At 45.2% G+C, this 27,695-nt stretch overlaps 1 protein-coding gene across 1 annotated transcript in view; it reads left to right on the forward strand.

Annotated features, from left to right (window-relative positions):
• The first annotated feature begins 6,850 nt into the window (after positions 1–6,850).
• Positions 6,851–27,695, forward strand: part of LOC135523365 (CSC1-like protein 2) — a 93,275-nt gene continuing 72,430 nt past the window's right edge. Inside the window, exons 1-9 of the mRNA XM_064949988.1 lie at positions 6,851–7,133; positions 7,846–7,925; positions 11,125–11,163; positions 15,793–15,883; positions 18,068–18,105; positions 21,847–21,989; positions 24,472–24,523; positions 25,716–25,824; positions 26,442–26,512. Coding sequence (XP_064806060.1) covers positions 6,891–7,133; positions 7,846–7,925; positions 11,125–11,163; positions 15,793–15,883; positions 18,068–18,105; positions 21,847–21,989; positions 24,472–24,523; positions 25,716–25,824; positions 26,442–26,512 — 866 coding nt within the window. The 5' untranslated portion in view covers positions 6,851–6,890. The remainder of the gene's footprint in view (positions 7,134–7,845; positions 7,926–11,124; positions 11,164–15,792; positions 15,884–18,067; positions 18,106–21,846; positions 21,990–24,471; positions 24,524–25,715; positions 25,825–26,441; positions 26,513–27,695) is intronic.

Consider the following 27,695-nt stretch of genomic DNA (forward strand, 5'->3'; position numbering starts at 1 on the left):
GGGTTAGGGGTTGGGGTTAGGGTTAGGGGTTAGGGTTGGGGTTAGGGTTAGGGGTTAGGGGTTAGGGTTAGGGGTTAGGGTTAGGGGTTAGGGTTAGGGTTAGATGGTTAGGGTTAGGGGTTAGGGGTTAGGGTTAGGGGTTAGGGTTAGGGTTGGGGTTAGGGTTAGGAAAACACTGTAAATAATAAGGGTTAGGGTTAGGGGTTAGGGTTAGGGGTTAGGGGTTAGGGTTAGGGTTAGGGTTAGGGTTAGGTTAGGGGTTAGGGTTAAGGGTTAGGGTTGGGGTTAGGGTTTGGGGTTAGGGGTTAGGGTTAGGGGTTAGGGTTAGGGTTAGATGGTTAGGGTTAGGGGTTAGGGTTAGGGGTTAGGGGTTAGGGTTAGGGGTTAGGGTTAGGGTTGGGGTTAGGGTTAGGAAAACACTGTAAATAATAAGGGTTAGGGTTAGGGGTTAGGGTTAGGGGTTAGGGTTAGGGGTTAGGGTTAGGGGTTAGGGTTAGGGGTTAGGGTTAAGGGTTAGGGTTAGGGGTTAGGGTTAGATGGTTAGGGTTAGGGGTTAGGGTTAGGGGTTAGGGTTAGGGGTTAGATGGTTAGGGGTTAGGGTTAGGGGTTAGATGGTTAGGGGTTAGGGTTAGGGGTTAGGGTTAAGGGTTAGGGGTTAGGGGTTAGGGTTAGATGGTTAGGGGTTAGGGTTAGGGGTTAGGGTTAGGGGTTAGAGGGTTAGGGTTAGGAAAACACTGACTGTCTGGAAATAATAAGGGTTAGGGTTAGGGGTTAGGGTTAGGGTTAGAGGCTAATGGGCTACGAGGCGTTTCTCAGTCTAGGCTAATGGGCTAAGAGGCGTTTCTCAGACTAGGCTAATGGGCTAAGAGGTGTTTCTCAGACTAGGCTAATGGGCTAAAAGGCGTTTCTCAGACTAGGCTAATGGGCTAAGAGGTGTTTCTCAGACTAGGCTAATGGGCTAAGAGGCTAACCAATAATCTGATGTGTATACTGCAAAAAAACCTGTTATTTTTCCCTGCCTCTTTGCCCTTTGACCTACTAACACCAACATTACCCCACACACACACATTACCAGCGCTGTTCTGCTCATCTGTCCCAACACTAACCCATTAATACTCCTCCTGGAATGCTGTGACATCACGCTGACAGAGAAAAAAGAGAGTGGCCGGGAGTTGAGAGAGCAAGGAACGGAGAGGGAGGGAGAGAGGTGATAGGTCAAGGAATGGCGAGAGGGACAGAGGACAGAGGGAGGCTGCGAGAGAACAATAGATTAATAGAGGGTATAGACCCCACAGTCTCAACCCGGAGAGGAGACGAGACCCCACAGTCTCAACCAGGAGAGGAGACAAGACACCACAGTCTCAACCAGGAGAGGAGACAAGACACCACAGTCTCAACCCGGAGAGGAGACAAGACACCACAGTCTCAACCAGGAGAGGAGACAAGACACCACAGTCTCAACCAGGAGAGGAGACAAGACACCACAGTCTCAACCAGGAGAGGAGACGAGACACCACAGTCTCAACCAGGAGAAGAGACGAGACACCACAGTCTCAACCCGGAGAGGAGACGAGACACCACAGTCTCAACCCGGAGAGGAGACGAGACACCACAGTCTCAACCAGGAGAGGAGACGAGACACCACAGTCTCAACCAGGAGAGGAGACGAGACACCACAGTCTCAACCAGGAGAGGAGACGAGACACCACAGTCTCAACCAGGAGAGGAGACGAGACACCACAGTCTCAACCAGGAGAGGAGACGAGACACCACAGTCTCAACCAGGAGAGGAGACGAGACACCACAGTCTCAACCCGGAGAGGAGACGAGACACCACAGTCTCAACCCGGAGAGGAGACGAGACACCACAGTCTCAACCAGGAGAGGAGACGAGACACCACAGTCTCAACCAGGAGAGGAGACGAGACACCACAGTCTCAACCAGGAGAGGAGACGAGACACCACAGTCTCAACAAGATCAATCGGACCTCCCGGTCGTGGCCGGTTACGACAGAGCCTGGGAGCGAACCGAGGGTCTCTGGTGGCACAGCTGGCGCTGCGGTACAGCGCCACCCGGGAGGCCCCGTAATGCACTAGTTTTGACCAGAGCCCTATGGGTAACGTAGTGCACTAGTTTTGACCAGAGCCCTATGGGTAACGTAGTGCACTAGTTTTGACCAGAGCCCTATGGGTAACGTAGTGCACTAGTTTTGACCAGAGCCCTATGGGTAACGTAGTGCACTAGTTTTGACCAGAGCCCTATGGGTAACGTAGTGCACTAGTTTTGACCAGAGCCCTATGGGTAACGTAGTGCACTAGTTTTGACCAGATCCCTATGGGTAACGTAGTGCACTGGTTTTGACCAGAGCCCTATGGGTAACGTAGTGCACTAGTTTTGACCAGAGCCCTATGGGTAACGTAGTGCACTAGTTTTGACCAGAGCCCTATGGGTAACGTAGTGCACTGGTTTTGACCAGAGCCCTATGGGTAACGAGTGCACTAGTTTTGACCAGAGCCCTATGGGTAACGTAGTGCACTAGTTTTGACCAGAGCCCTATGGGTAACGTAGTGCACTAGTTTAGACCAGAGCCCTATGGGTAACGTAGTGCACTAGTTTTGACCAGAGCCCTATGGGTAACGTAGTGCACTAGTTTTGACCAGAGCCCTATGGGTAACGTAGTGCACTAGTTTTGACCAGAGCCCTATGGGTAACGTAGTGCACTAGTTTTGACCAGAGCCCTATGGGTAACGTAGTGCACTAGTTTAGACCACCATTGCCGGAGCCTTTGACCCATTCACCATGTATAAACTCCCTCAAACACTCTGCAAGACAGCTTGTTCAGCTCCTGTCGTCTTCTCTCTCATCTTTTAGACCCCTTCCCCAACGATAATACAAAGCCTTTTGTTTTGAGACGACCTGACCTGACTGTTCAGATGAGAAGCGTGACGTAGACATCAAAACCATGCTATTAATAGAGTAATAACATCTGACTGTTCAGATGAGAAGCGTGACGTAGACATCAAAACCATGCTATTAATAGAGTAACAACATCTGACTGTTCAGATGAGAAGCGTGACGTAGACATCAAAACCATGCTATTAATAGAGTAATAACATCTGACTGTTCAGATGAGAAGCGTGACGTAGACATCAAAACTATGCTATTAATAGAGTAATAACATCTGACTGTTCAGATGAGAAGCGTGACGTAGACATCAAAACCATGCTATTAATAGAGTAATAACATCTGACTGTTCAGATGAGAAGCGTGACGTAGACATCAAAACCATGCTATTAATAGAGTAATAACATCTGACTGTTCAGATGAGAAGCGTGACGTAGACATCAAAACCATGCTATTAATAGAGTAATAACATCTGACTTTAATAACAGGACACAATTACAGTTTAGTTCATCGTGTTCTGTAACAGATTAGATTATTCATATTTTTTGTTTAGTATTCATTATGTTACAACAGTTGTGTCCTCTGTTAAGAGTAGTTGAAAACAATATCTGGCCTTAATGGATACATGTCGGTCTGTTGAGATGCCCGTATTACCGCCACTTCTGCAGCCAATAAGATTTACGGTAATCTAATTTTATGCACCCTGGACATGTGTTGGTAGTATCCAACTAGCAAACGACCATCCAAGTCCTAATGGCCTGGTTCTCAGGGCTCTATTGTCCCTCCATCAGGTCCTAATGGCCTGGTACTCAGGGCTCTATTGTCCCTCCATCAGGTCCTAATGGCCTGGTTCTCAGGGCTCTATTGTCCCTCCATCAGGTCCTAATGGCCTGGTACTCAGGGCTCTATTGTCCCTCCATCGCGTCCTAATGGCCTGGTACTTAGGGCTCTATTGTCCCTCCATCAGGTTCTAATGGCCTGGTACTCAGGGCTCTATTGTCCCTCCATCAGGTCCTAATGGCCAGGTACTCAGGGCTCTATTGTCCCTCCATCAGGTCCTAATGGCCTGGTTCTCAGGGCTCTATTGTCCCTCCATCAGGTCCTAATGGCCTGGTATTCAGGGCTCTATTGTCCCTCCATCAGGTCCTAATGGCCTGGTTCTCAGGGCTCTATTGTCCCTCCATCAGGTCCTAATGGCCTGGTTCTCAGGGCTCTATTGTCCCTCCATCAGGTCCTAATGGCCTGGTACTCAGGGCTCTATTGTCCCTCCATCAGGTCCTAATGGCCAGGTACTCAGGGCTCTATTGTCCCTCCATCAGGTCCTAATGGCCTGGTTCTCAGGGCTCTATTGTCCCTCCATCAGGTCCTAATGGCCTGGTACTCAGGGCTCTATTTGCCCCTCCATCAGGTCCTAATGGCCTGGTACTCAGGGCTCTATTGTCCCTCCATCAGGTCCTAATGGCCTGGTTCTCAGGGCTCTATTGTCCCTCCATCAGGTCCTAATGGCCTGGTTCTCAGGGCTCTATTGTCCCTCCATCAGGTCCTAATGGCCTGGTACTCAGGGCTCTATTGTCCCTCCATCAGGTCCTAATGGCCTGGTACTCAGGGCTCTATTGTCCCTCCATCAGGTCCTAATGGCCTGGTTCTCAGGGCTCTATTGTCCCTCCATCAGGTCCTAATGGCCTGGTTCTCAGGGCTCCATTGTCCCTCCATCAGGTCCTAATGGCCTGGTACATCAGGGCTCTATTGTCCCTCCATCAGGTCCTAATGGCCTGGTACTCAGGGCACTATTGTCCCTCCATCAGGTCCTAATGGCCTGGTTCTCAGGGCTCTATTGTCCCTCCATCAGGTCCTAATGGCCTGGTACTCAGAGCTCTACTGTCCCTCCATCAGGTCCTAATGGCCTGGTACTCAGGGCTCTATCGTCCCTCCATCAGGTCCTAATGGCCTGGTTCTCAGGACTCTATTGTCCCTCCATCAGGTCCTAATAGCCTGGTACACAGGGCTCTATTGTCCCTCCATCAGGTCCTAATGGCCTGGTTCTCAGGGCTCCATTGTCCCTCCATCAGGTCCTAATGGCCTGGTACATCAGGGCTCTATTGTCCCTCCATCAGGTTCTAATGGCCTGGTACTCAGGGCTCTATTGTCCCTCCATCAGGTTCTAATGGCCTGGTACTCAGGGCTCTATTGTCCCTCCATCAGGTCACTAATGGCCTGGTACTCAGGGCTCTATTGTCCCTCAATGGTAAATAAAATTGGGGGTGGGGTCATTGTTACTGATTTGGTAACAGAATGACACATTTGAATCACTGAAACCAAGTAGATATCAGTAAACTTCTGAAATGTCATTATCCTCCTCATGAGGGAGAGACATTTTGAAAATATCTTACAGATGTGGGTTTTTGGTAACGGAATGAGAAGACAATGTTTCTTAAACTTACAGAATTAAAATGATTACTGCCAAACTAAATGTTGATGTTAGTTGGAGGCGGTTCAACATCATTCTGTTCTTCTGTATTTCTGGTCCCTTTTCAGACATCTATTACATAGAGCCAATCACGTCTGTTTATTGACATAGAGCCAATCACGTCTGTTTATTGACATAGAGCCAATCACGTCTGTTTATTGACATAGAGCCAGTCACGTCTGTTTATTGACATAGAGCAAGTAACGTCTGTTTATTGACATAGAGCCAATCACGTCTGTTTATTGACATAGAGCCAATCACGTCTGTTTATTGACATAGAGCCAGTCACGTCTGTTTATTGACATAGAGCAAGTAACGTCTGTTTATTGACATAGAGCCAATCACGTCTGTTTATTGACATAGAGCCAATCACGTCTGTTTATTGACATAGAGCCAATCACGTCTGTTTATTGACATAGAGCCAATCACGTCTGTTTATTGACATAGAGCCAGTCACGTCTGTTTATTGACATAGAGCCAGTCACGTCTGTTTATTGACATAGAGCCAATCACGTCTGTTTATTGACATAGAGCCAGTCACGTCTGTTTATTGACATAGAGCCAATCACGTCTGTTTATTGACATAGAGCCAATCACGTCTGTTTATTGACATAGGTGCACAATGGGTAAAACGGGAGCTTCTTGAGGTCAGTCATTCCTGCAGCGCGACTTTAGTGAGGTGGCCAAGTATGACATTCACTAATGTTTGACAGCTATATATCTTAACTATTAAGTTAACTATCTAAGCTGTGGCTAATTACATTTTCTTTAGCTGGGTTTTTGCTAATGTTAGCGACGTGGCTTTGCAAGATCTAGCTCAAATCAAATCAAATTTTATTTGTCAGATACACATGGTTAGCAGATGTTAATGCGAGTGTAGCGAAATCCTTGTGCTTCCGACAATGCAGTTATAACCAACAAGTAATCTAACTAACAATTCCAAAACTACTGTCTTATACACTGTAAGGGGATAAAGAATATGTACATAAAGATATATGAATGAGTGATGGTACAGAGCAGCATAGGCAAGATACAGTAGATGGTATCGAGATGGTATTCTTGGTAACAGCAGCAGACAAAATCCCCGGTCAGATCCCTGCTGCCTAATGTGTTTTTTTTGCGTGCTGCAAACTGTGTTTTGAGTTACTTGCATGTCCTAGTAATATATAATTCTCATGTGCTCCTTAGCATTTACCTAGCATTTACTATGGGAATTTCTTAGTACTTGTTAGCATTTTGTTAGCATTCTGTTAAGTAAACGTAATAAAAAATAATTGTCCCTGGATGACACGGGTACGGTATGGAAGTCTAGATACCACCCAACCATTGTATAACCGGTATTTCTGATACCCTCCTTAGCAGAGGTGTCCAATTATAAAAAGGCACACCTGTACAAGTGTGAAATTGGACAAATATAATCACCTACCTCTGAATTGCCTAAATTCCCCGGTCTTCTCTCCTCCAGGTGTTTAAGATGCTGCAGTGAGTTCGGAGCTGAATCTTAACTGAAGCCTCAGCATGTCCATACTGCTGATGGTGGGTGTGGTGATGTGGGGGGCCCAAGGGGGGATCGGGGTCCATGGGGCCATGTGTCCCGGGGGGGTCCTTGGTAACTGCCCCACCCAGCAGAGCAATACCTCCGGTGGGGGTGAGACCTCCAGGGACTACTGCTACACCGCCCGTATCCGATCCACCGTGCTCCAGGGCCTGCCCTTCGGAGGGGTGCCCACCGTCCTCGCACTCGACTTCATGTGCTTCCTGGTGAGTCAAACGCAAGAGTTCAAAGGTCAGAGATGAGTATACAGTGTAATACAACTTTATTTTTCACCTGATAATCAGAAAGGTTTCTTCAGCCCCCCCCCCCCAAACACACGCACACACAAACCACACACACAAACCGAGAGTCAGGGTTGTACAGCTGATGTTGTGACATGTCTAGATATGTTTTCCTTTATATAGACGGAGCTGTGATTTAAATGGTTAGATCTGTTCTGACATAAAACAGCTCCTCAAGGAATTTCACTTCCCTAAAGTAACTTGCTTGGGAAGGCAGCCTGCTTGCCTATTGTATGGTGAGGCTACTACCCCCCCCTCTCTGTGTACATTGGGACCTCTCCCTCCCTATTGAAGACGAAGGATGACCTTTTGACAAGTGGTCAGTTCTGTTTATTTTAACCTGTGTGGCCTTCCTAGTTATCCTGTTTTAACGTGTGTGTGTGTGTGGCCTTCCTAGTTATCCTGTTTTAATGTGTGTGTGTGTGTGGCCTTCCTAGTTATCCTGTTTTAACGTGTGTGTGTGTGTGTGTGTGTGTGTGTGTGTGTGTGTGTGTGTGTGTGTGTGTGTGGCCTTCCGAGTTATCCTGTTTTAATGTGTGTGTGTGTGTGGCCTTCCTAGTTATCTTGTTTTAACGTGTGTGTGTGGCCTTCCTAGTTATCCTGTTTTGACGTGTGTGTGTGTGTGTGTGTTTCCTAGGTACTCCTGTTTGTGTTCTCCATCTTGAGGAAGGTAGCGTGGGACTACGGCCGCTTGGCGCTGGTCACTGATGCAGACAGGTAAACCACTGCACTGTCATCTTTACCATGTGATCCCTGCAGGAATTGAACCCAACACCTTGGCGTCGAGGAGTTGCCAGGTGGCGCCACAATCTCTTACCAACTGAGTCACACAGGCTGAGACACACCGGTTAAAGAACACAGACCTGTTTAGTATGTGATCCCTGCAGGAATTGAACCCACAGCTTTGATGCCACACAGTACTCTTAGCGCCACCTAGGCTAAGGAGAGGAGGAGTGGAGAGGGGGAGGAGTGGAGAGGGGGAGGAGTGGAGAGGGGGAGGAGTGGAGAGGGGGAGGAGTGGAGAGGGAGAGGGGGAGGAGTGGAGAGGGGGAGGAGGAGGGGAGGAGAGAGGGGGAGGAGTGGAGAGGGGGAGGAGGAGTGGAGAGGGGGAGGAGGGGAGAGGGGGAGGAGGGGGGGAGGAGTGGAGGGGAGGGGAGAGGGCTTCTCTTGTAACAGAAGGAGATCAACACTGACAGAAGGATTGACATACAACCACAGTTCAGTACAGCCTCTGGAACAGTAGACTACCACAGTAATACGTAGGGGTGACTGAACAGTAGACTACCACAGTAATACGTAGGGGTGACTGAACAGTAGACTACCACAGTACTACGTAGGGGTGACTGAACAGTAGACTACCACAGTACTACGTAGGGGTGACTGAACAGTAGACTACCACAGTAATACGTAGGGGTGACTGAACAGTAGACTACCACAGTAATACGTAGGGGTGACTGAACAGTAGACTACCACAGTACTACGTAGGGGTGACTGAACAGTAGACTACCACAGTACTACGTAGGGGTGACTGAACAGTAGACTACCACAGTAATACGTAGGGGTGACTGAACAGTAGACTACCACAGTACTACGTAGGGGTGACTGAACAGTAGACTACCACAGTACTACGTAGGGGTGACTGAACAGTAGACTACCACAGTACTACGTAGGGGTGACTGAACAGTAGACTACCACAGTAATACGTAGGGGTGACTGAACAGTAGACTACCACAGTAATACGTAGGGGTGACTGAACAGTAGACTACCACAGTACTACGTAGGGGTGACTGAACAGTAGACTACCACAGTAATACGTAGGGGTGACTGAACAGTAGACTACCACAGTAATACGTAGGGGTGACTGAACAGTAGACCAGCCAGGGCATTACTGCTAGACCAGCCAGGGCATTACCTCTAGACCGGCCAGGGCATTACCGCTAGACCAGCCAGGGCATTACCTCTAGACCGGCCAGGGCATTACCGCTAGACCAGCCAGGGCATTACCGCTAGACCAGCCAGGGCATTACCGCTAGACCAGCCAGGGCATTACCACTAGACCAGCCAGGGCATTACCACTAGACCAGCCAGGGCATTACCGCTAGACCAGCCAGAGCATTACCGCTAGACCAACCAGGGCATTACCTCTAGACCAGCCAGGGCATTACCGCTAGACCAGCCAGGGCATTACCACTAGACCAGCCAGGGCATTACCTCTAGACCGGCCAGGGCATTACCGCTAGACCAGCCAGGGCATTACCGCTAGACCAGCCAGGGCATTACCGCTAGACCAGCCAGGGCATTACCGCTAGACCAGCCAGGGCATTACCGCTAGACCAGCCAGGGCATTACCTCTAGACCGGGCAGGGCATTACCGCTAGACCGGCCAGGGCATTACCGCTAGACCAGCCAGGGCATTACCGCTAGACCAGCCAGGGCATTACCGCTAGACCAGCCAGGGCATTACCGCTAGACCGGGCAGGGCATTACCGCTAGGACCGGGCAGGGCATTACCGCTAGACCGGGCAGGGCATTACCGCTAGACCGGGCAGGGCATTACCGCTAGACCGGCCAGGGCATTACCGCTAGACCGGCCAGGGCATTACCGCTAGACCAGCCAGGGCATTACCGCTAGACCAGCCAGGGCATTACCGCTAGACCAGCCAGGGCATTACCGCTAGACCAGCCAGGGCATTACCTCTAGACCGGGCAGGGCATTACCGCTAGACCGGCCAGGGCATTACCGCTAGACCGGCCAGGGCATTACCGCTAGACCAGCCAGGGCATTACCGCTAGACCAGCCAGGGCATTACCGCTAGACCGGCCAGGGCATTACCGCTAGACCGGCCAGGGCATTACCGCTAGACCAGCCAGGGCATTACCGCTAGACCAGCCAGGGCATTACCGCTAGACCAGCCAGGGCATTACCGCTAGACCAGCCAGGGCATTACAGCTAGACCGGCCAGGGCATTACAGCTAGACCGGCCAGGGCATTACCGCTAGACCGGCCAGGGCATTACCGCTAGACCGGCCAGGGCATTACAGCTAGACCAGCCAGGGCATTACCACTAGACCGGCCAGGGCATTACCGCTAGACCGGCCAGGGCATTACCGCTAGACCAGCCAGGGCATTACCGCTAGACCAGCCAGGGCATTACCACTCGACCAGCCAGGGCATTACCATTACCATTAGTCTACGGAAGGTGGCGAGAAGCACGAGCCTCCTTAGTTTTGTATTGAAGTCAATGTACCCAGAGGAGGATGGAAGCTATCTGTCCTCCGGCTAAACCATGGTGCTACCCTACAGAGTACTGTTGAGGCTACTGTAGAGCTTCTTTGCAAGACAGGTGTGTTTTTTTGTCAGGTGTTGTTTTGACGTGAATATATTTATAATAGTTTTATCTAAAAAATTATTACTTTTTATTTTTCTGGAATTGATTGAGTAGGATGGTCCTCCCCTTTTTCCTCTGAGGAGCCTCCACTGGTAGATGTAGTAGCTAAGATAACTGTTCTGTATTGAGTGGTGAGGACACAGCCAGGGTGATGGTCCATAGATAGCCACATTGTTTTCCCCTGCTGCATGCCTGCAATACTTGTAAGTCATCTCATATCCAGCTAGTGAATCACCTTTGACTTAACATCTAGGTCTACTGTATATCTGTGTTTGATGCTTTTTTAAATGCGTGTATGAGTTGAGTGGCTTTGGTTAAAGGAATTTGCTAATGGCCTGTATATGAATCTGTTTGGAAATGTTTGTAATATAGCTATTAAAACCCCAGCAGAGGCCCTCTGTCACTGTAGAGACAACTGAGCTGTGATTGGCCCTGATTAACTGCATCGATCACTAGTTTCTCCTCCAGGACTCTACCAAGCTGACCCCCTGCCGTATTGTTTTTCTGTTTTTGTTTTCTCTCTGAAGACGGAGTCAGCGATACAGCCGTCTGGACGAACAGGAATAGTATGTAATGTTACCGCGCCACCCTGCTTCTCTTCCTCTTCCGTACCCCTCTTCTAGGAGTAACTCTCTTCCTCTTTCGTACCCCTCTTCTAGGAGTAACTCTTCCTCTTTCGTACCCCTCTTCTAGGAGTAACTCTCTTCCTTTCCTACCTAGGCTGGGTTGGGTTGGCCTCTCTCTCCCTCCCTCTCTCTCTCTCTCTCGGTGTGGGTTGGCCTCTCTCTCTCTCTCTCTCTCGGTGTGGGTTGGCCTCTCTCTCTCTCTCTGTGTGGGTTGGCCTCTCTCTCTCTCTCTCTCTCTCTCTCTCTCTCTCTCTCTCTCTCTCTCTCTCTCTCTCTATCTCTCTGTGTGGGTTGGGCTCTCTCTCTCTCTCTCTCTCTCTCTCTCTCTCTCTCTCTGTGTGGGTTGGCCTCTCTCTCTCTCTCTCTCTCTCTTGGTGTGGGTTTTCTCTTTCCTTCTCTCCCTCCAGGCTTTCTTCTTCTCCTGTTCTCTCCACCTTTTTTCTTTCTCATCATTCCTCTGTTTTTTAAAACTTTGCTGCTGAGTCTCTCTGTCTGTTTCAACCCTGCTGTTGGATGTCCTCTCTCTCCCTAACTAATCAGCTCTGTATGCTAATCTGTTTCGTTGTTAAACTCTCTGACAAGCAGCATGCCTTTCCTGTCCTCCTGTATGAGCGCAGCCCATGAGGCGCCCAGCAGGCAGGATGTTTACAGGGTGGAGAGGTACGGTAACTAGTAACTACACACCTCACCTGACTGGTTATCCCTACCTACAGCTCCTGTATGTATCAGTCTGTGGTGGTCCTGTACTACCCACTAGCCACCTCTTCCTACCAATCAGCTGTGTGTCTGTGGTGGTTCTGTACTACCTACCTCTTCCTACCAATCAGCTGTGTGTCTGTGGTGGTTCTGTACTACCTACCTCTTCCTACCAATCAGCTGTGTGTCTGTGGTGGTCCTGTACTACCTACCTCTTCCTACCAATCAGCTGTGTGTCTGTGGTGGTTCTGTACTACCTACCTCTTCCTACCAATCAGCTGTGTGTCTGTGGTGGTCCTGTACTACCTACCTCTTCCTACCAATCAGCTGTGTGTCTGTGGTGGTTCTGTACTACCTACCTCTTCCTACAATCAATCAGCAATCAGTGTGTCTGTGGTGGTTCTGTACTACCTACCTCTTCCTACCAATCAGCTGTGTGTCTGTGGTGGTCCTGTACTACCTACCTCTTCCTACCAATCAGCTGTGTGTCTGTGGTGGTCCTGTATTCCTGTACTAGATATGACTCCCCCCCCCCCCCCCCCTGGAGTCCCTCTGGGTGAATTCATCCTTTAATGTTGTTGTACGCTTGGTGGCTGACATTTAGCAGAGCAGAGGTTACCCATTTCTTCCAGTACTCTAAATCATTAAAGGAGATAGCCTGGTCTCAGATCTGTTTGTGCGGACTTGTTTAACGCTTACGGTCTTTGGCAAGACTGTACAACCAGTTCTGTGACCAGGCTGTAATTGAGATGATTGATCCCAGTAGTAATTGAGATCCCAATGTTCATTGTGATCTGAAAGGCGAAACGTCATCCTGCGTTAACATCCCTCTGTCAGGGATTCTCTCAATCCCGGTCGTTGGGTCATTTTTGATTAGTTGCATCAGCTGGGGTTAGGGGTCAGGGGTCAGAAATAAAAAGGGACATCCCTTTGGGTGCCCAGGACCAGGATTGAAAAACACTGCTCTCAGTCTGTGTATTAATGAATACACCCCCCGGTGTTATGTTGTCTCTGTGAATACCCTTGTCTGTGAATAACCTTCTCTCTCTAGCTAGCATCTGTCATCTTAAAGGCCCATTTCAGTCAAAAATGAGATTTTCCTGTGTTTTCTATACATTTCCACACTGATGTTGGAATAATACTGTGAAATGGTGAACATTTTGACAATGTCCTTTTTAGTGTAAGAGCTGTTTGAAAAGACCGGGTGAAATTTCTGCCTGTCTTGGTGGGATGTTGTTCGGGCCTTCCATGGTGACATCACCATGCAGTCATTAAAAAATAGACCAGTAAGAAAGATGATTCCAAACCACTCTGCGGAACATTTTCACTTTTCCCCACCCCACTCTGACCACTCCCACGTCTGCATGGTATGTTTAAACTGGACTAAACATACCACGACTAAATACACCACGACTAAATACACCACGACTAAACTGGACTAAATATACCACGACTAAATACACCACGACTAAACATTCCACGGCTAAACAGGTCTAAACATTCCACGACTAAACATTCCACGACTAAACATACCACGACTAAACATACCACGACTAAATACACCACGACTAAATACACCACGACTAAACTGGACTAAATATATCACGACTAAATATACCACGACTAAACATTCCATGGCTAAACTGGACTAAACATTCCACGACTAAACATACCACGACTAAACATTCCACGGCTAAACTGGACTAAACATACCACGACTAAACATACCACGACTAAATACACCACGACTAAATACACCACGACTAAACTGGACTAAATATACCACGACTAAATACACCACGACTAAACATTCCACGGCTAAACTGGACTAAACATACCACGACTAAACATACCACGACTAAACATACCACAACTAAATATACCACGACTAAACATACCACGACTAAATACAACACGACTAAACTGGACTAAATATACCACGACTAAACATACCACGACTAAACATACCACGACTAAATATACCACGACTAAATATACCACGACTAAACATACCACGACTAAATACACCACGACTAAACTGGACTAAATATACCACGACTAAATATACCACGACGAAACATACCACGACTAAACATACCACGACTAAATATACCACGACTAAACATACCACGACTAAACATACCACGACTAAACATACCACGACTAAACATACCACGACTAAATACAACACGACTAAACATACCACGACTAAACTGGACTAAATATACCACGACTAAACATACCACGACTAAATACACCATGACTAAACTGGACTAAATACACCACGACTAAATACACCACAACTAAACTGGACTAAATATACCACGACTAAACATACCACGACTAAATATACCACGACTAAATATACCACGACTAAACATACCACGACTAAATACACCACGACTAAACTGGACTAAACATACCACGACTAAACATACCACGACTAAACATACCACGACTAAATATACCACGACTAAATACACCACGACTAAACTGGACTAAATATACCACGACTAAACTGGACTAAATACACCACGACTAAATACACCATGACTAAACTGGACTAAATATACCACGACTAAATACACCATGACTAAACTGGACTAAACGTACCACGACTAAACGTACCACGACTAAACGTACCACGACTAAACGTACCACGACTAAACGTACCACGACTAAACGTACCACGACTAAACGTACCACGACTAAACGTACCACGACTAAACTGGACTAAATATACCACGACTAAACATACCACGACTAAACATTCCACGACTAAACATACCACGACTAAACATACCACGACTAAATATACCACGACTAAATATACCACGACTAAACATACCACGACTAAATATACCACGACTAAATATACCACGACTAAATATACCACGACTAAACATTCCACGACTAAACATACCACGACTAAACATACCACGACTAAACATACCACGACTAAACATACCACGACTAAATATACCACGGTTAAACATACCACGACTAAATATACCAAAACATACCATTCTAAACATACCACGACTAAACATACCTGGACGACTAAACATACCACGACTAAATATACCACGACTAAACATTCCACGACTAAACATTCCACGACTAAACTACACTAAACATTCCACGACTAAACATACCACGACTAAACATACCAGGTGACTAAACATACCACGACTAAATATACCACGACTAAATACACCACGACTAAACGGGACTAAATACAAAAACCTGGGCAACAAAATACCAGCCAACCTTATGCAGCCGCCAGCATAGAACATAAATGACAAACACGCACACCAACATGGGGGAAACAGAGGGTTAAATAATGAACATGTAATTGGGGAATAGAAAACAAAAAGACTTACTTAAAAGAATACTTTTTGCACGCCCAATTTTTCAGTTTTTGATTTGTTAAAAAGTTTGAAATATCCAATAAATGTTGTTCCACTTCATGATTGTGTCCCACTTGTTGTTGATTCTTCACAAAAAAATACAGTTTTATATCTTTATGTTTGAAGCCTGAAATGTGGGAAAAGGTCGTAAAGTTCAAGGGGGCCGAATACTTTCGCAAGGCACTGTAAGTGGTACAACCGTGTGAACACAGTCCAGGACCAGCCTCTGCAGACCATTTCAGAGCCTAGTACATGTGTGGCCAGTGAACTAACTACTCTGTAAATAAATACACAATTGATACTGTACTACAATGGTGATATCAAAGCCTAACTTTTGGGTGTTGTGCTATGCTAATGCTTGGCTAAAGCGATCTCCATCAGGTTTGTTTTTGGGGAGCGCTAGGCTAATGCTAAGCTAATACTAATTGTATCCTTTTAACATTGTGTGTGTGTGTGTGCGCAGTGTGGCGTCTGCCATAACGTCAGAGCTTCCCCGATCGCTACGAACGCTGACCTCTGTCTCCAGCTCAGTGGACTTTGAGCAGAGAGACAACGTAAGTACCACTTCCTGTTTTTACTGGGGTCATGGGGTGTGGATCGTCTACGCTAGAGCATCGGTTTCCAACCTTGTCGGTTCCGGAGACCACCAAATCACTGTTAAAAGCTCTTGAGGAACACCATCGAAGAGTCACAAACCATTTGCATTGTGAAAAGTAACGTGACATTTCTTGTACCAGTAATACTGCCAACTGTTGATATTTTTTTTTAAGAAGAAAAAAGACATAATTTGAACGTAAATTTGTGGACCACCTGCAGTAGACAACCCCCCGCGAACCACATGTTGAAAACCACTGCACTTGGACTAAATTACAACACAAAAACATGTTTGAGAAAGAGCTTGTAATAAATGACTTCATATTGTCAGTAGAGCTAGTACAATTACCGTGTTAGGGATGGAGACTGTCATGAAAATTAAATAACCGTCATATATATAGTCAAACGAACAGCTGACTGATTGACCACAATGCGGCAGCTGCACACACAGAAATATAATGACTAGAACAGGCTTGGAAACCTCTAACCCTGGAAATTTAACTGGTAAACTCATGGGTACACTCGCAATGGCCGTATTGTGATGCAATAATTGCCATGGCAATGTAGAATGTTCATTCAAATTACATTAACGGATGTGGCTCACGCAATGGAATGTTGAGTTTAATCAACCAATCACAGCACGTGTTTTACTTAGATCTTTGCTCCTATAGGTTCACTTGCCATGGTGGCCAGTCCACCCATTATACCATCATTGACTTGAATGGGGACGCCTGTTCTATTCGTTCTATTTCTATGGCAGCACATGCAGTCAGGAGCAGAGGAGAATGTGTGTAAATGTGCATTTACATTTTTGTTTGTTTCACTATCTGGTATTTTATGAGGATCCTCATTAGTCGTTGCAGAAGTAGCGACTCCTCCTAGGGTCCACGTTATTCCAACGGTTGCTGTCATCCAAAATTCTATGACCGTCACAGCCCTAATCGTCAGCATAAACAAAAAATGACTTTGACTTTGAATTGCTGACCAAGTGTATTTTACCTCAGAACAAGATAGGATCTAGATCTAGAAACGCTCAAGGTTGGGTTGTGATTGGAGTTGTTTGCTGAGTCCACTACTGTCACCTGGCAGAAGAATTTCCCAGAGTGTATAACAAAGTCTATCTTTTAAAAATATATTTATTTCTTTATTTAACTAGGCAAGTCTGTTAAGGACAAATTCTTATTTTCAATGACAGGCCTAGGAACAGTGGGTTAACTACGATGTTCAGGGGCAGAACAAAATATTTTGACCTTGTCAGCTCGGGGATTTGAACTTGCAACCTTTTCGGTTGTTAATCCAACACTCTAACCACTAGGCTACCTGACTCCCCAGACCTACCCTAACCTACGGCAGATCTAACCTAACCTTCTGCAGATCTAACCTAACATACAGCAGATCTACTCTAACCTACGGCAGATCTAACCTAACCTTCTGCAGATCTAACCTAACCTTCTGCAGAGGAATACCTATGTAAGAATGCTGTTCATTGACATTGAAATTATGTAATACATGTATCACTAGACACTTTAAACAATGCCACATTTATATGTTTATACATATGAGATGAGTAATGTAGGATATGTATACTGTACTCTATACCATCTACTGCATCTTGCCTATGCCGTTCGGCCATCACTCGTTCATATATCTTTATGTACATATTCTTTCATTCCTTTACACTTGTGTGTATGAGGTAGTAGTTGTGGAATTGTTAGGTTAGATTACTTGTTGGTTATTACTGCATTGTCGGAACTAGAAGCACAAGCATTTCGCTACACTCGCATTAACATCTGCTAACCACGTGTATGTGACAAATACAATTGGATTTGATCTGATCCTAACCTACGATAGACCTGGTCTAACCTACGGCAGATCTAACCTAACCTTCTGCATATCTAACCTAACATACAGCAGATCTACTCTAACCTACGGCAGATCTAACCTAACCTTCTGCAGATCTAACCTAACATACGGCAGATCTACTCTAACCTAACCTACGGCAGATCTAACCTAACCTACAGCAGATCTAACCTAACCTACAGCAGATCTAACCTAACCTATGGCAGATTTAATAAATCTAATCTATGACACATCTAACCTCATCTAATCTACAGCAGGTCTAACCTAATCTCTTCTCTCTCTAGGGCTTCTGCTCCTGGTTAACAGCCATCTTCCGCATAAAGTGAGTCTCCCATACAGTGGGTTGTGTGTGAGTGTGTGTTAGAGAGAGAACGACTGATAATCAGCTGAGCCAATATATCGGGCTGATATTGGCCATCAGCCTTTGATAGTCCCTTTACTTAGCAAAACTGCTGCTCTGCCAGCCACCACTCACTGAAGAATGTCAAGCTGGGAAAATCCGCAGCAAACTAGCTCATTCTCCAACCCGAAAGATGCACTATTGAGAAACAGATTAATTGACACAGTGATCAAAATCGATCTCTTGTTGCAAATATTAGTTTAGTGTAATTAATTCACTACTAACACGGCTTGTTGTGGACGTGCTAAACAGACAGCTATGTGACCTGTTAGCAAAGATTACCATAACAAACTCTTTCATCTGTGATGTTAGGTAGCTAGCCATATTATCTACGATGCTAGCTAGCTGGCTAGATAAACATATCAGTTAGGAGCTAATGGCCAATGTAGCTAGCCATATTATCTACTATGCTAGTTAGCTGGCTAGATAAACATATCGGTTAGGAGCTAATGGCCAATGTAGCTAGCCATATTATCTACTATGCTAGCTAGCTGGCTAGATAAACATATCGGTTAGGAGCTAATGGCCAAAGTAACTAGCCATATTATCTACTATGCTAGTTAGCTGGCTAGATAAACATATCGGTTAGGAGCTAATGGCCAATGTAGCTAGCCATATTATCTACTATGCTAGTTAGCTGGCTAGATAAACATATCGGTTAGGAGCTAATGGCCAATGTAGCTAGCCATATTATCTACTATGCTAGCTAGCTGGCTAGATAAACATATCGGTTAGGAGCTAATGGCCAAAGTAACTAGCCATATTATCTACTATGCTAGTTAGCTGGCTAGATAAACATATCGGTTAGGAGCTAATGGCCAATGTAGCTAGCCATATTATCTACTATGCTAGTTAGCTGGCTAGATAAACATATCAGTTAGGAGCTAAGTGCCAATGTAGCTAGCTAACGTTAGCAGGTCATTATTTTGAACATGCCTGAGCCATCTGATTTGCGTGTTGTAACGTTAACTATTTACTGTTGTGCTGATCTGACCAGCCACAATCAAATCCGAAAAATTAACCGTTGATAGTCAGGTTAGACGATAGGTGAAATAGGGAGCGTTTTAAAAACGCAATAGGTTTAGCTACCTAAGATGAACCCAAGTAAGCTGTAGATCAGTGTGAGTATCACACTTCTTAAAACGCCTGAAAGATTTGAGTCATTCAGATGTTTAAAATTATTTCCTATCCTCACTCTCCATGTTCGATATTATTATGCACATTTAAAGATTGGTAGCAAATGTCTTTGCCATTTGAGCTAGTTATCATAGTAGCAGTAAACAGTAGCAAGTGATATGAGCGAAGTTGCAGCCTCGCACGATCCAATCGCAGTAGTAGGATACAAGTTACAACCCTCCCATTTCTTGACAGATAGCTGAACTAGCCAATTGAGTTGTTTGGAATTTCATCCTGACAGCGGAGTTGTTTAGAGATGCGTCCTGACAGCTGAACAGTTTTTTTTTTTCTCCCATCACGGAAAATGACATAATATACTGAACAAAAATATAATCACAACATGCAACAATTTGAAAAGATTTTAAGAGTTACAGTTAATCAATTAGGTCCTAATCTATGGATTACACATGACTGGGAATACAGATATACATCTATTGGTCACAGATACCTTTAATAAAAAGGTAGGGCCGTGGATCAGAAAACCAGTCAGTATCTGGTGTGACCACCATTTGCCTCATGCAGCACGACACATCTCTTTCGCATAGAATTGATCAGGCTGTTGATTGTGGTCTGTGCGAAGTTGCTGGTTATTGGCGGGAACTGGAACACGGTGTCGTGCACATCGATCCAGAGCATCCCAAACATGCTTAATGAGTGACATGTCTGGTGAGTATGGAGGCCATGGAAGAACTGGGACATGTTCAGCTTCCAGGAATTGTGTATAGATCCTTGCGACATGGTGCCGTGCATTATCATGCTGAAACATGAGGTGATGGTGGCGGATGAATGGCACGACAATGGGCCTCAGGATCTCGTAATTGTCTCTGCATTCAAATTTCCATTGCTAAAATCAATTGTGTTTATTGTCCGATACCTGCCCAAACCATACATAACCCCACCTCCACCATGGGGCCCTCTGTTTACAACTTTGACATCAGCAAACACCATACCATAACCCCACCTCCACCATGGGGCCCTCTGTTTACAACTTTGACATCAGCAAATCGCTCACCCACGCAACGCAATACACGTGGTCTGCTGTTGTGAGGCCGGTTGGACGTACAGCCAATTTATCTAATACAACCTTGGAGGTGGCTTATGGTAGAGAAATTAACATGTAATTCTCTGGCAACAGCTCTGGTGGACCTTCCTGCAGTCAGCATACCAATTGCTGCTCCCTCAACTTGAAACATCTGTGGTGTTGTTTGACAAAACTACACATTTTAGAGTGAGCTTTTATTGTCCCCAGGACAAGGTGCACCTGTGTAATGATCATGCTGTTTAATCAGCTTCTTGATATGCCACAACTGTTAGGTGGATGGATTATCTTGGCAAAGGTGAAATGCTCACTAACTGTGATGTAAACAAAGTTGTGCATCAAATTTGAGAGAAATCAGCTTTTTGTGCGTATGGAACATTTCTGGGATCTTTTATTTCAACTCATGAAACATGGGACCAACACTTTACATGTTGCGTTGTATATTTTGTTCAGTTTTGTTCCCTTGATCACTAAATCATGACGTTACGTTGAACCTATTTGCATTAAATAGATGTTATTTTATATTCTCTATATTCTCTTTACATATTGAATGATATTGAATATCGGCCTAAAATATCACCCATCGATCGGCCTCCTTGACCCCCAAAAATCATTATCGGCATCGGCCCTAAACAAATCCATATCAGTCGTTCTCAAGGTTGTGTGTGTGTGTGGTGTGGTGTGTGTGGTGTGTGGTGTGTGGTGTCTGGTGTGGGGGGGGCCAGCAAGAGTTAAAATGTGGTTGTAATTAGCCTTGTGAGTTTAACTGTCAGTGACTGTGTTCAGAGCTCTGCACGGCTGGACCCTGGTTAGTATCTCTCTGACTGTGTTCTTGTATAAAATACTCTGTCTCAGTGACTGGTTAAATAAAGATTCAATTTAAAAAAAATACATGCTCTGTCTGTCTGTCTGTCTCTCTCTCTCTCTCTCTCTGTCTCTCTCTGTCTCTGTCTTTCTCTGTCTTTCTCTGTCTGTCTCTCTCTGTCTCTCTGTCTCTCTCTGTCTCTCTCTGTCTCTCTCTGTCTCTCTCTGTCTCTCTCTTGTCTCTCTCTTGTCTCTCTCTTGTCTCTCTCTGTCTCTCTCTGTCTCTCTCTGTCTCTCTCTCTCTGTCTGTCTGTCTGTCTGTCTCTGTCTTTCTCTGTCTCTCTCTGTCTCTGTCTGTCTGTCTCTCTGTCTCTCTCTGTCTCTCTCTTGTCTCTCTCTTGTCTCTCTCTGTCTCTCTCTGTCTCTCTCTGTCTCTCTCTCTCTGTCTGTCTGTCTGTCTGTCTCTCTCTGTCTGTCTGTCTCTCTCTGTCTCTGTCTCTCTCTGTCTCTCTGTCTCTCTGTCTCTCTCTCTCTATCTGTCTGTCTGTCTGTCTGTCTGTCTGTCTGTCTGTCTGTCTGTCTGTCTGTCTGTCTGTCTGTCTGTCTGTCTCTCTCTCTCTCTCTCTCTCTGTCTCTCTCGCTAGGGATGAGGAGATCAGGGAGAAGTGTGGGGAGGATGCTGTGCACTACCTCTCCTTCCAGAGGCACATCATTGGTCTGCTGGTGGTGGTGGGCGTGCTCTCAGTGGCCATCGTCCTGCCCGTCAACTTCTCAGGAAACCTATTGGGTGAGCGGGGTTTAGGGGACGGGACTTCAGGAAACACCTGAGAGACAAACACTGGGATGGTGGCCATGACGACATCATAAATGGCGCCCCCCCCCCTCCCCACTCCCCTTCCATGTAGTGCACTTGTTTTGATCAGGGCCCTGTCGGTCTTGCCTCGTTAAATAAAATAAAACTTCAGAAGTTGTTTAGTTCAGATCTGTTGGGTGTATAGGACCTTTGAGGTTGTAGTTATAGTTTGAATTGCGCCTATTTTAACTTCGGTGGCTCGAGGGGTTATATCGTTGTATTTTCCATCTACAAGCGTTCCGCTGCACTCGCATTAACATCTGCTAACAGTGTGTATGTGACCAATAAAATTAGATTTGATTTGATCTCATCAAAGTGGAGGCTCAGACTCCTGTCCTGTGGGCTCATACATCTCCTGTTTCTGATGTACCAGGACACCCCCTGGACAGGACACTAGTCTATCTCCTGTTACTGTAGTGAGACAGCTTGATGTACCAGTACACCCCCTGGACAGGACACTAGTCTATCTCCTGTTTCTGTAGGGAGACAGCTTGATGTACCAGGACACCCCCTGGACAGGACGCTAGTCTATCTTAGGGCCGTACCCCCAATCCATCTCCTTTCATGCCAAGCAGAGGAGCATCGGGTCCCATTTTTCTTTTTTTTAGTCTTTGTTATGACTTGACCGGGGATTGAACCCCCAACCTTCCAATCTCAGGATGGACACTAACCACAAGGCCCTTGTGTTAATAAGATAAAGACCTAGAGGTAATTCTAGAAGTGGTGTTATTAGATTACAGACAAACCACCATTAATTACTATCAATGTTTTCCTGTGTAGAAAAAGCTGTGGTCATGCAGGGTGGATTGGACTGAAGCCATTTTAAATATATTCTGTGTATCACATGAATTGAATCAGCTCCTTGTGGATTCATTTCCTCACTTTCATATAAAAACCAGAAACCACCACAACCTCATCTGAAGACAAAGATGCTGAAACCCACCCATAGATATATAATGTTCTAGAACGTACAGTACATTCACATTCAATAACCCACCCATAGAAATATAATGAACTAGAATGTACAGTACATTCAATAACCCACCCATAGAAATATAATGAACTAGAACGTACAGTACATTCCCATTAAATAACCCACCCATAGAAATATAATGAACTAGAACGTACAGTACATTCACATTCAATAACCCACCCATAGAAATATAATGAACTAGAACGTACATTCGCATTCAATAACCCACCCATAGAAATATAATGAACTAGAACGTACAGTACATTCACATTCAATAACCCACCCATAGAAATATAATGAACTAGAACGTACAGTACATTCAATAACCCACCCATAGAAATATAATGAACTAGAATGTACAGTACATTCACATTCAATAACCCACCCATGGAAATATAATGAACTAGAACGTACAGTACATTCAATAACCCACCCATAGAAATATAATGAACTAGAACGTACAGTACATTCACATTCAATAACCCACCCATAGAAATATAATGAACTAGAACGTACAGTACATTCAATAACCCACCCATAGAAATATAATGAACTAGAATGTACAGTACATTCACATTCAATAACCCACCCATAGAAATATAATGAACTAGAACGTACATTCGCATTCAATAACCCACCCATAGAAATATAATGAACTAGAACGTACAGTACATTCACATTCAATAACCCACCCATAGAAATATAATGAACTAGAACGTACAGTACATTCAATAACCCACCCATAGAAATATAATGAACTAGAATGTACAGTACATTCACATTCAATAACCCACCCATGGAAATATAATGAACTAGAACGTACAGTACATTCAATAACCCACCCATAGAAATATAATGAACTAGAACGTACAGTACATTCACATTCAATAACCCACCCATAGAAATATAATGAACTAGAACATACAGTACATTCAATAACCCACCCATAGAAATATAATGAACTAGAATGTACAGTACATTCACATTCAATAACCCACCCATAGAAATATAATGAACTAGAACGTACAGTACATTCACATTCAATAACCCACCCATGGAAATATAATGAACTAAAATGTACATTCCCATTTAATAACCCACCCATAGAAATATAATGAACTAGAACGTACATTCCCATTCAATAACCCACCCATAGAAATATAATGAACTAGAACGTACATTCCCATTTAATAACCCACCCATAGAAATATATTGAACTAGAACGTACATTCCCATTAAATAACCCACCCATATAAATATAATGAACTAGAACGTACATTCCCATTTAATAACCCACCCATAGAAATATAATGAACTAGAACGTACATTCCCATTCAATAACACACCCATAGAAATATAATGAACTAGAACGTGCATTCAACAGCGTAATGTCCCGTTATTCTCCTGTTTCTATCCTCTGACCTAACCATTTTTCCCACACAGAAAATGATGCCTACAGTTTTGGACGCACCACTTTAGCCAATCTGGATGCCAAGTGAGTGATTCTACATTAGTGCTTTATTTAGGTTTCAATTACAGAAGGAATGGTTGGTGTCTGCCTGTCTGTCTGACTGCCTGTCTGTCTAACTGTCTGTCTGACTAACTGTCTAACTGTCTGTCTGACTAACTGTCTAACTGTCTGTCTGACTAACTGTCTGTCTGTCTGACTAACTGTCTGTCTGACTAACTGTCTGTCTGTCTGACTAACTGTCTGTCTGTCTGACTAACTGTCTGTCTGTCTGTCTGTCTGACTAACTGTCTGTCTGTCTGTCTGTCTGTCTGTCTGTCTGTCTGTCTGTCTGTCTGTCTGACTAACTGTCTGTCTGTCTGTCTGTCTGTCTGACTAACTGTCTTGTCTGTCTGACTAACTGTCTGTCTGTCTGTCTGACTAACTGTATGTCTGTCTGTCTGACTAACTGTCTAACTGTCTGTCTCTCTAACTGTCTGTCTGTCTGACTAACTGTCTAACTGTCTGACTAACTAACTCTGTTTGCCTGTCTGTCTAACTGTCTGTCTGACTAACTGTCTAACTGTCTGTCTGACTAACTGTCTAACTGTCTGTCTGACTAACTGTCTGTCTGACTAACTGTCTGTCTGTCTGACTAACTGTCTGTCTGACTAACTGTCTGTCTGTCTGTCTGTCTGTCTGTCTGACTAACTGTCTGTCTGTCTGACTAACTGTATGTCTGTCTGTCTGACTAACTGTCTAACTGTCTGTCTCTCTAACTGTCTGTCTGTCTGACTAACTGTCTAACTGTCTGACTAACTAACTCTGTTTGCCTGTCTGACTAACTGCCTGTCTGACTGACTGTCTAACTGTCTGCCTGTCTGACTGTCTGTCTTGTCTTTCTGCCTGCCTGTCTGACTAATTGCCTGTATGTCTGCCTGTCTTTCTGCCTGCCTGTCTTTCTGCCTGCCTGTCTGTCTGACTAACTGTCTGCCTGTCTGACTAACTGTCTATCTGTCTAATTGTCTGTCTTGTCTTTCTGCCTGCCTGTCTGACTAATTGCCTGTATGCCTGCCTGTCTTTCTGCCTGCCTGTCTGTCTGACTAACTGTCTGCCTGTCTGACTAACTGTCTATCTGTCTAATTGTCTGTCTTGTCTTTCTGCCTGCCTGTCTGTCTGTCTGCTTGCCTGTCTGTCTGACTAACTGTCTGTGTGTCTGTTTCTGCCCCCCCCCTCTCAGTAACATGTTGCTGTGGCTCCACACCACCTTTGCGTTCCTCTACCTGTTGCTGACCGTGTACAGCATGAGACGGCACACCTCCAAGATGCACTACAGAGAGGACGATCTGGTGGGTGGTATGAACACACACACACACACACACACACCTCCAAGATGCACTACAGAGAGGACGATCTGGTGGGTGGTATGAACACACACACACACACACACACACACACACACACACACACACACACACACACACACACACACACACACACACACACACACACACACACACACACACACACACACCTCCAAGATGCACTACAGAGAGGACGATCTGGTGGGTGGTATGAACACACACACACACACACACACACACACACACACACACACACACACCTCCAAGATGCACTACAGAGAGGACGATCCGGTGGGTGGTATGAGCACACACACACACACACACACACACACACACACACCTCCAAGATGCACTACAGAGAGGACGATCTGGTGGGTGGTATGAACACACACACACACACACACACACACACACACACACACACACACACACACACCTCCAAGATGCACTACAGAGAGGACGATCTGGTGGGTGGTATGAACACACACACACCACCCATGTCCTAAATGTCCCTCCACTACCTGGAGGCAGGCTGTAGATATACCAGGTCAATGTGAAAACGACACTGTATCTTCATCTTTTTGCTCTTTGTTTATTCTTAGGTGAAGCGCACTTTATTTGTCAACGGGATCTCCAAGTATGCAGAGGAGAAGCACATCAAGCAACACTTTGAGTAAGTCCTGTCTGTTCCCTGTATCTGGCAACACTGAGTAAGTCCTGTCTGTTCCCTGTATCTGGCAACACTGAGTAAGTCCTGTCTGTTTCCTGTATCTGGCAACACTGAGTAAGTCCTGTCTGTTCCCTGTATCTGGCAACACTGAGTAAGTCCTGTCTGTTCCCTGTATCTGGCAACACTGATTCACGTCACAAGTGTCAATGGTTTCTTTCAGAATTTATCCCTTGGGGAAAAAACTATACTAATCACATTAATGGAGTCTCTCTACAGGGTTACATTAATGGAGTCTCTCTGAGAGTAGTCTCTCTACAGGGTTACATTAATGGAGTCTCTCTACAGGGTTACATTAATGGAGTCTCTACAGGGTTACATTAATGGAGTCTCTCTACAGGGTTACATTAATGGAGTCTCTCTACAGGGTTACATTAATGGAGTCTCTCTACAGGGTTACATTAATGGAGTCTCTCTACAGGGTTACATTAATGGAGTCTCTCTACAGGGTTACATTAATGGAGTCTCTCTGAGAGTAGTCTCTCTACAGGGTTACATTAATGGAGTCTCTACAGGGTTACATTAATGGAGTCTCTCTACAGGGTTATATTAATGTAGTCTCTACAGGGTTACATTAATGGAGTCTCTCTACAGGGTTACATTAATGGGGTCTCTACAGGGTTACATTAATGGAGTCTCTCTACAGGGTTACATTAATGGAGTCTCTCTATAGGGTTACATTAATGGAGTCTCTACAGGGTTACATTAATGGAGTCTCTCTACAGGGTTACATTAATGGAGTCTCTCTACAGGGTTACATTAATGGAGTCTCTCTACAGGGTTACATTAATGTAGTCTCTACAGGGTTACATTAATGTAGTCTCTACTGGGTGACATTAATGGAGTCTCTCTACAGGGTTACATTAACGGAGTCTCTCTACAGGGTTACATTAATGGAGTCTCTCTACAGGGTTACATTAATGGATTCTCTCTACAGGGTTACATTAATGGAGTCTCTCTACAGGGTTACATTAATGGAGTCTCTCTGAGAGTAGTCTCTACAGGGTTACATTAATGGAGTCTCTCTACAGGGTTACATTAATGTAGTCTACTGGGTGACATTAATGGAGTCTCTCTACAGGGTTACATTAACGGAGTCTCTCTACAGGGTTACATTAATGGAGTCTCT

Source organism: Oncorhynchus masou, chromosome 31 (genome assembly GCF_036934945.1).
Source record: "Oncorhynchus masou masou isolate Uvic2021 chromosome 31, UVic_Omas_1.1, whole genome shotgun sequence".
Classification (NCBI taxonomy): domain Eukaryota; kingdom Metazoa; phylum Chordata; class Actinopteri; order Salmoniformes; family Salmonidae; genus Oncorhynchus; species Oncorhynchus masou.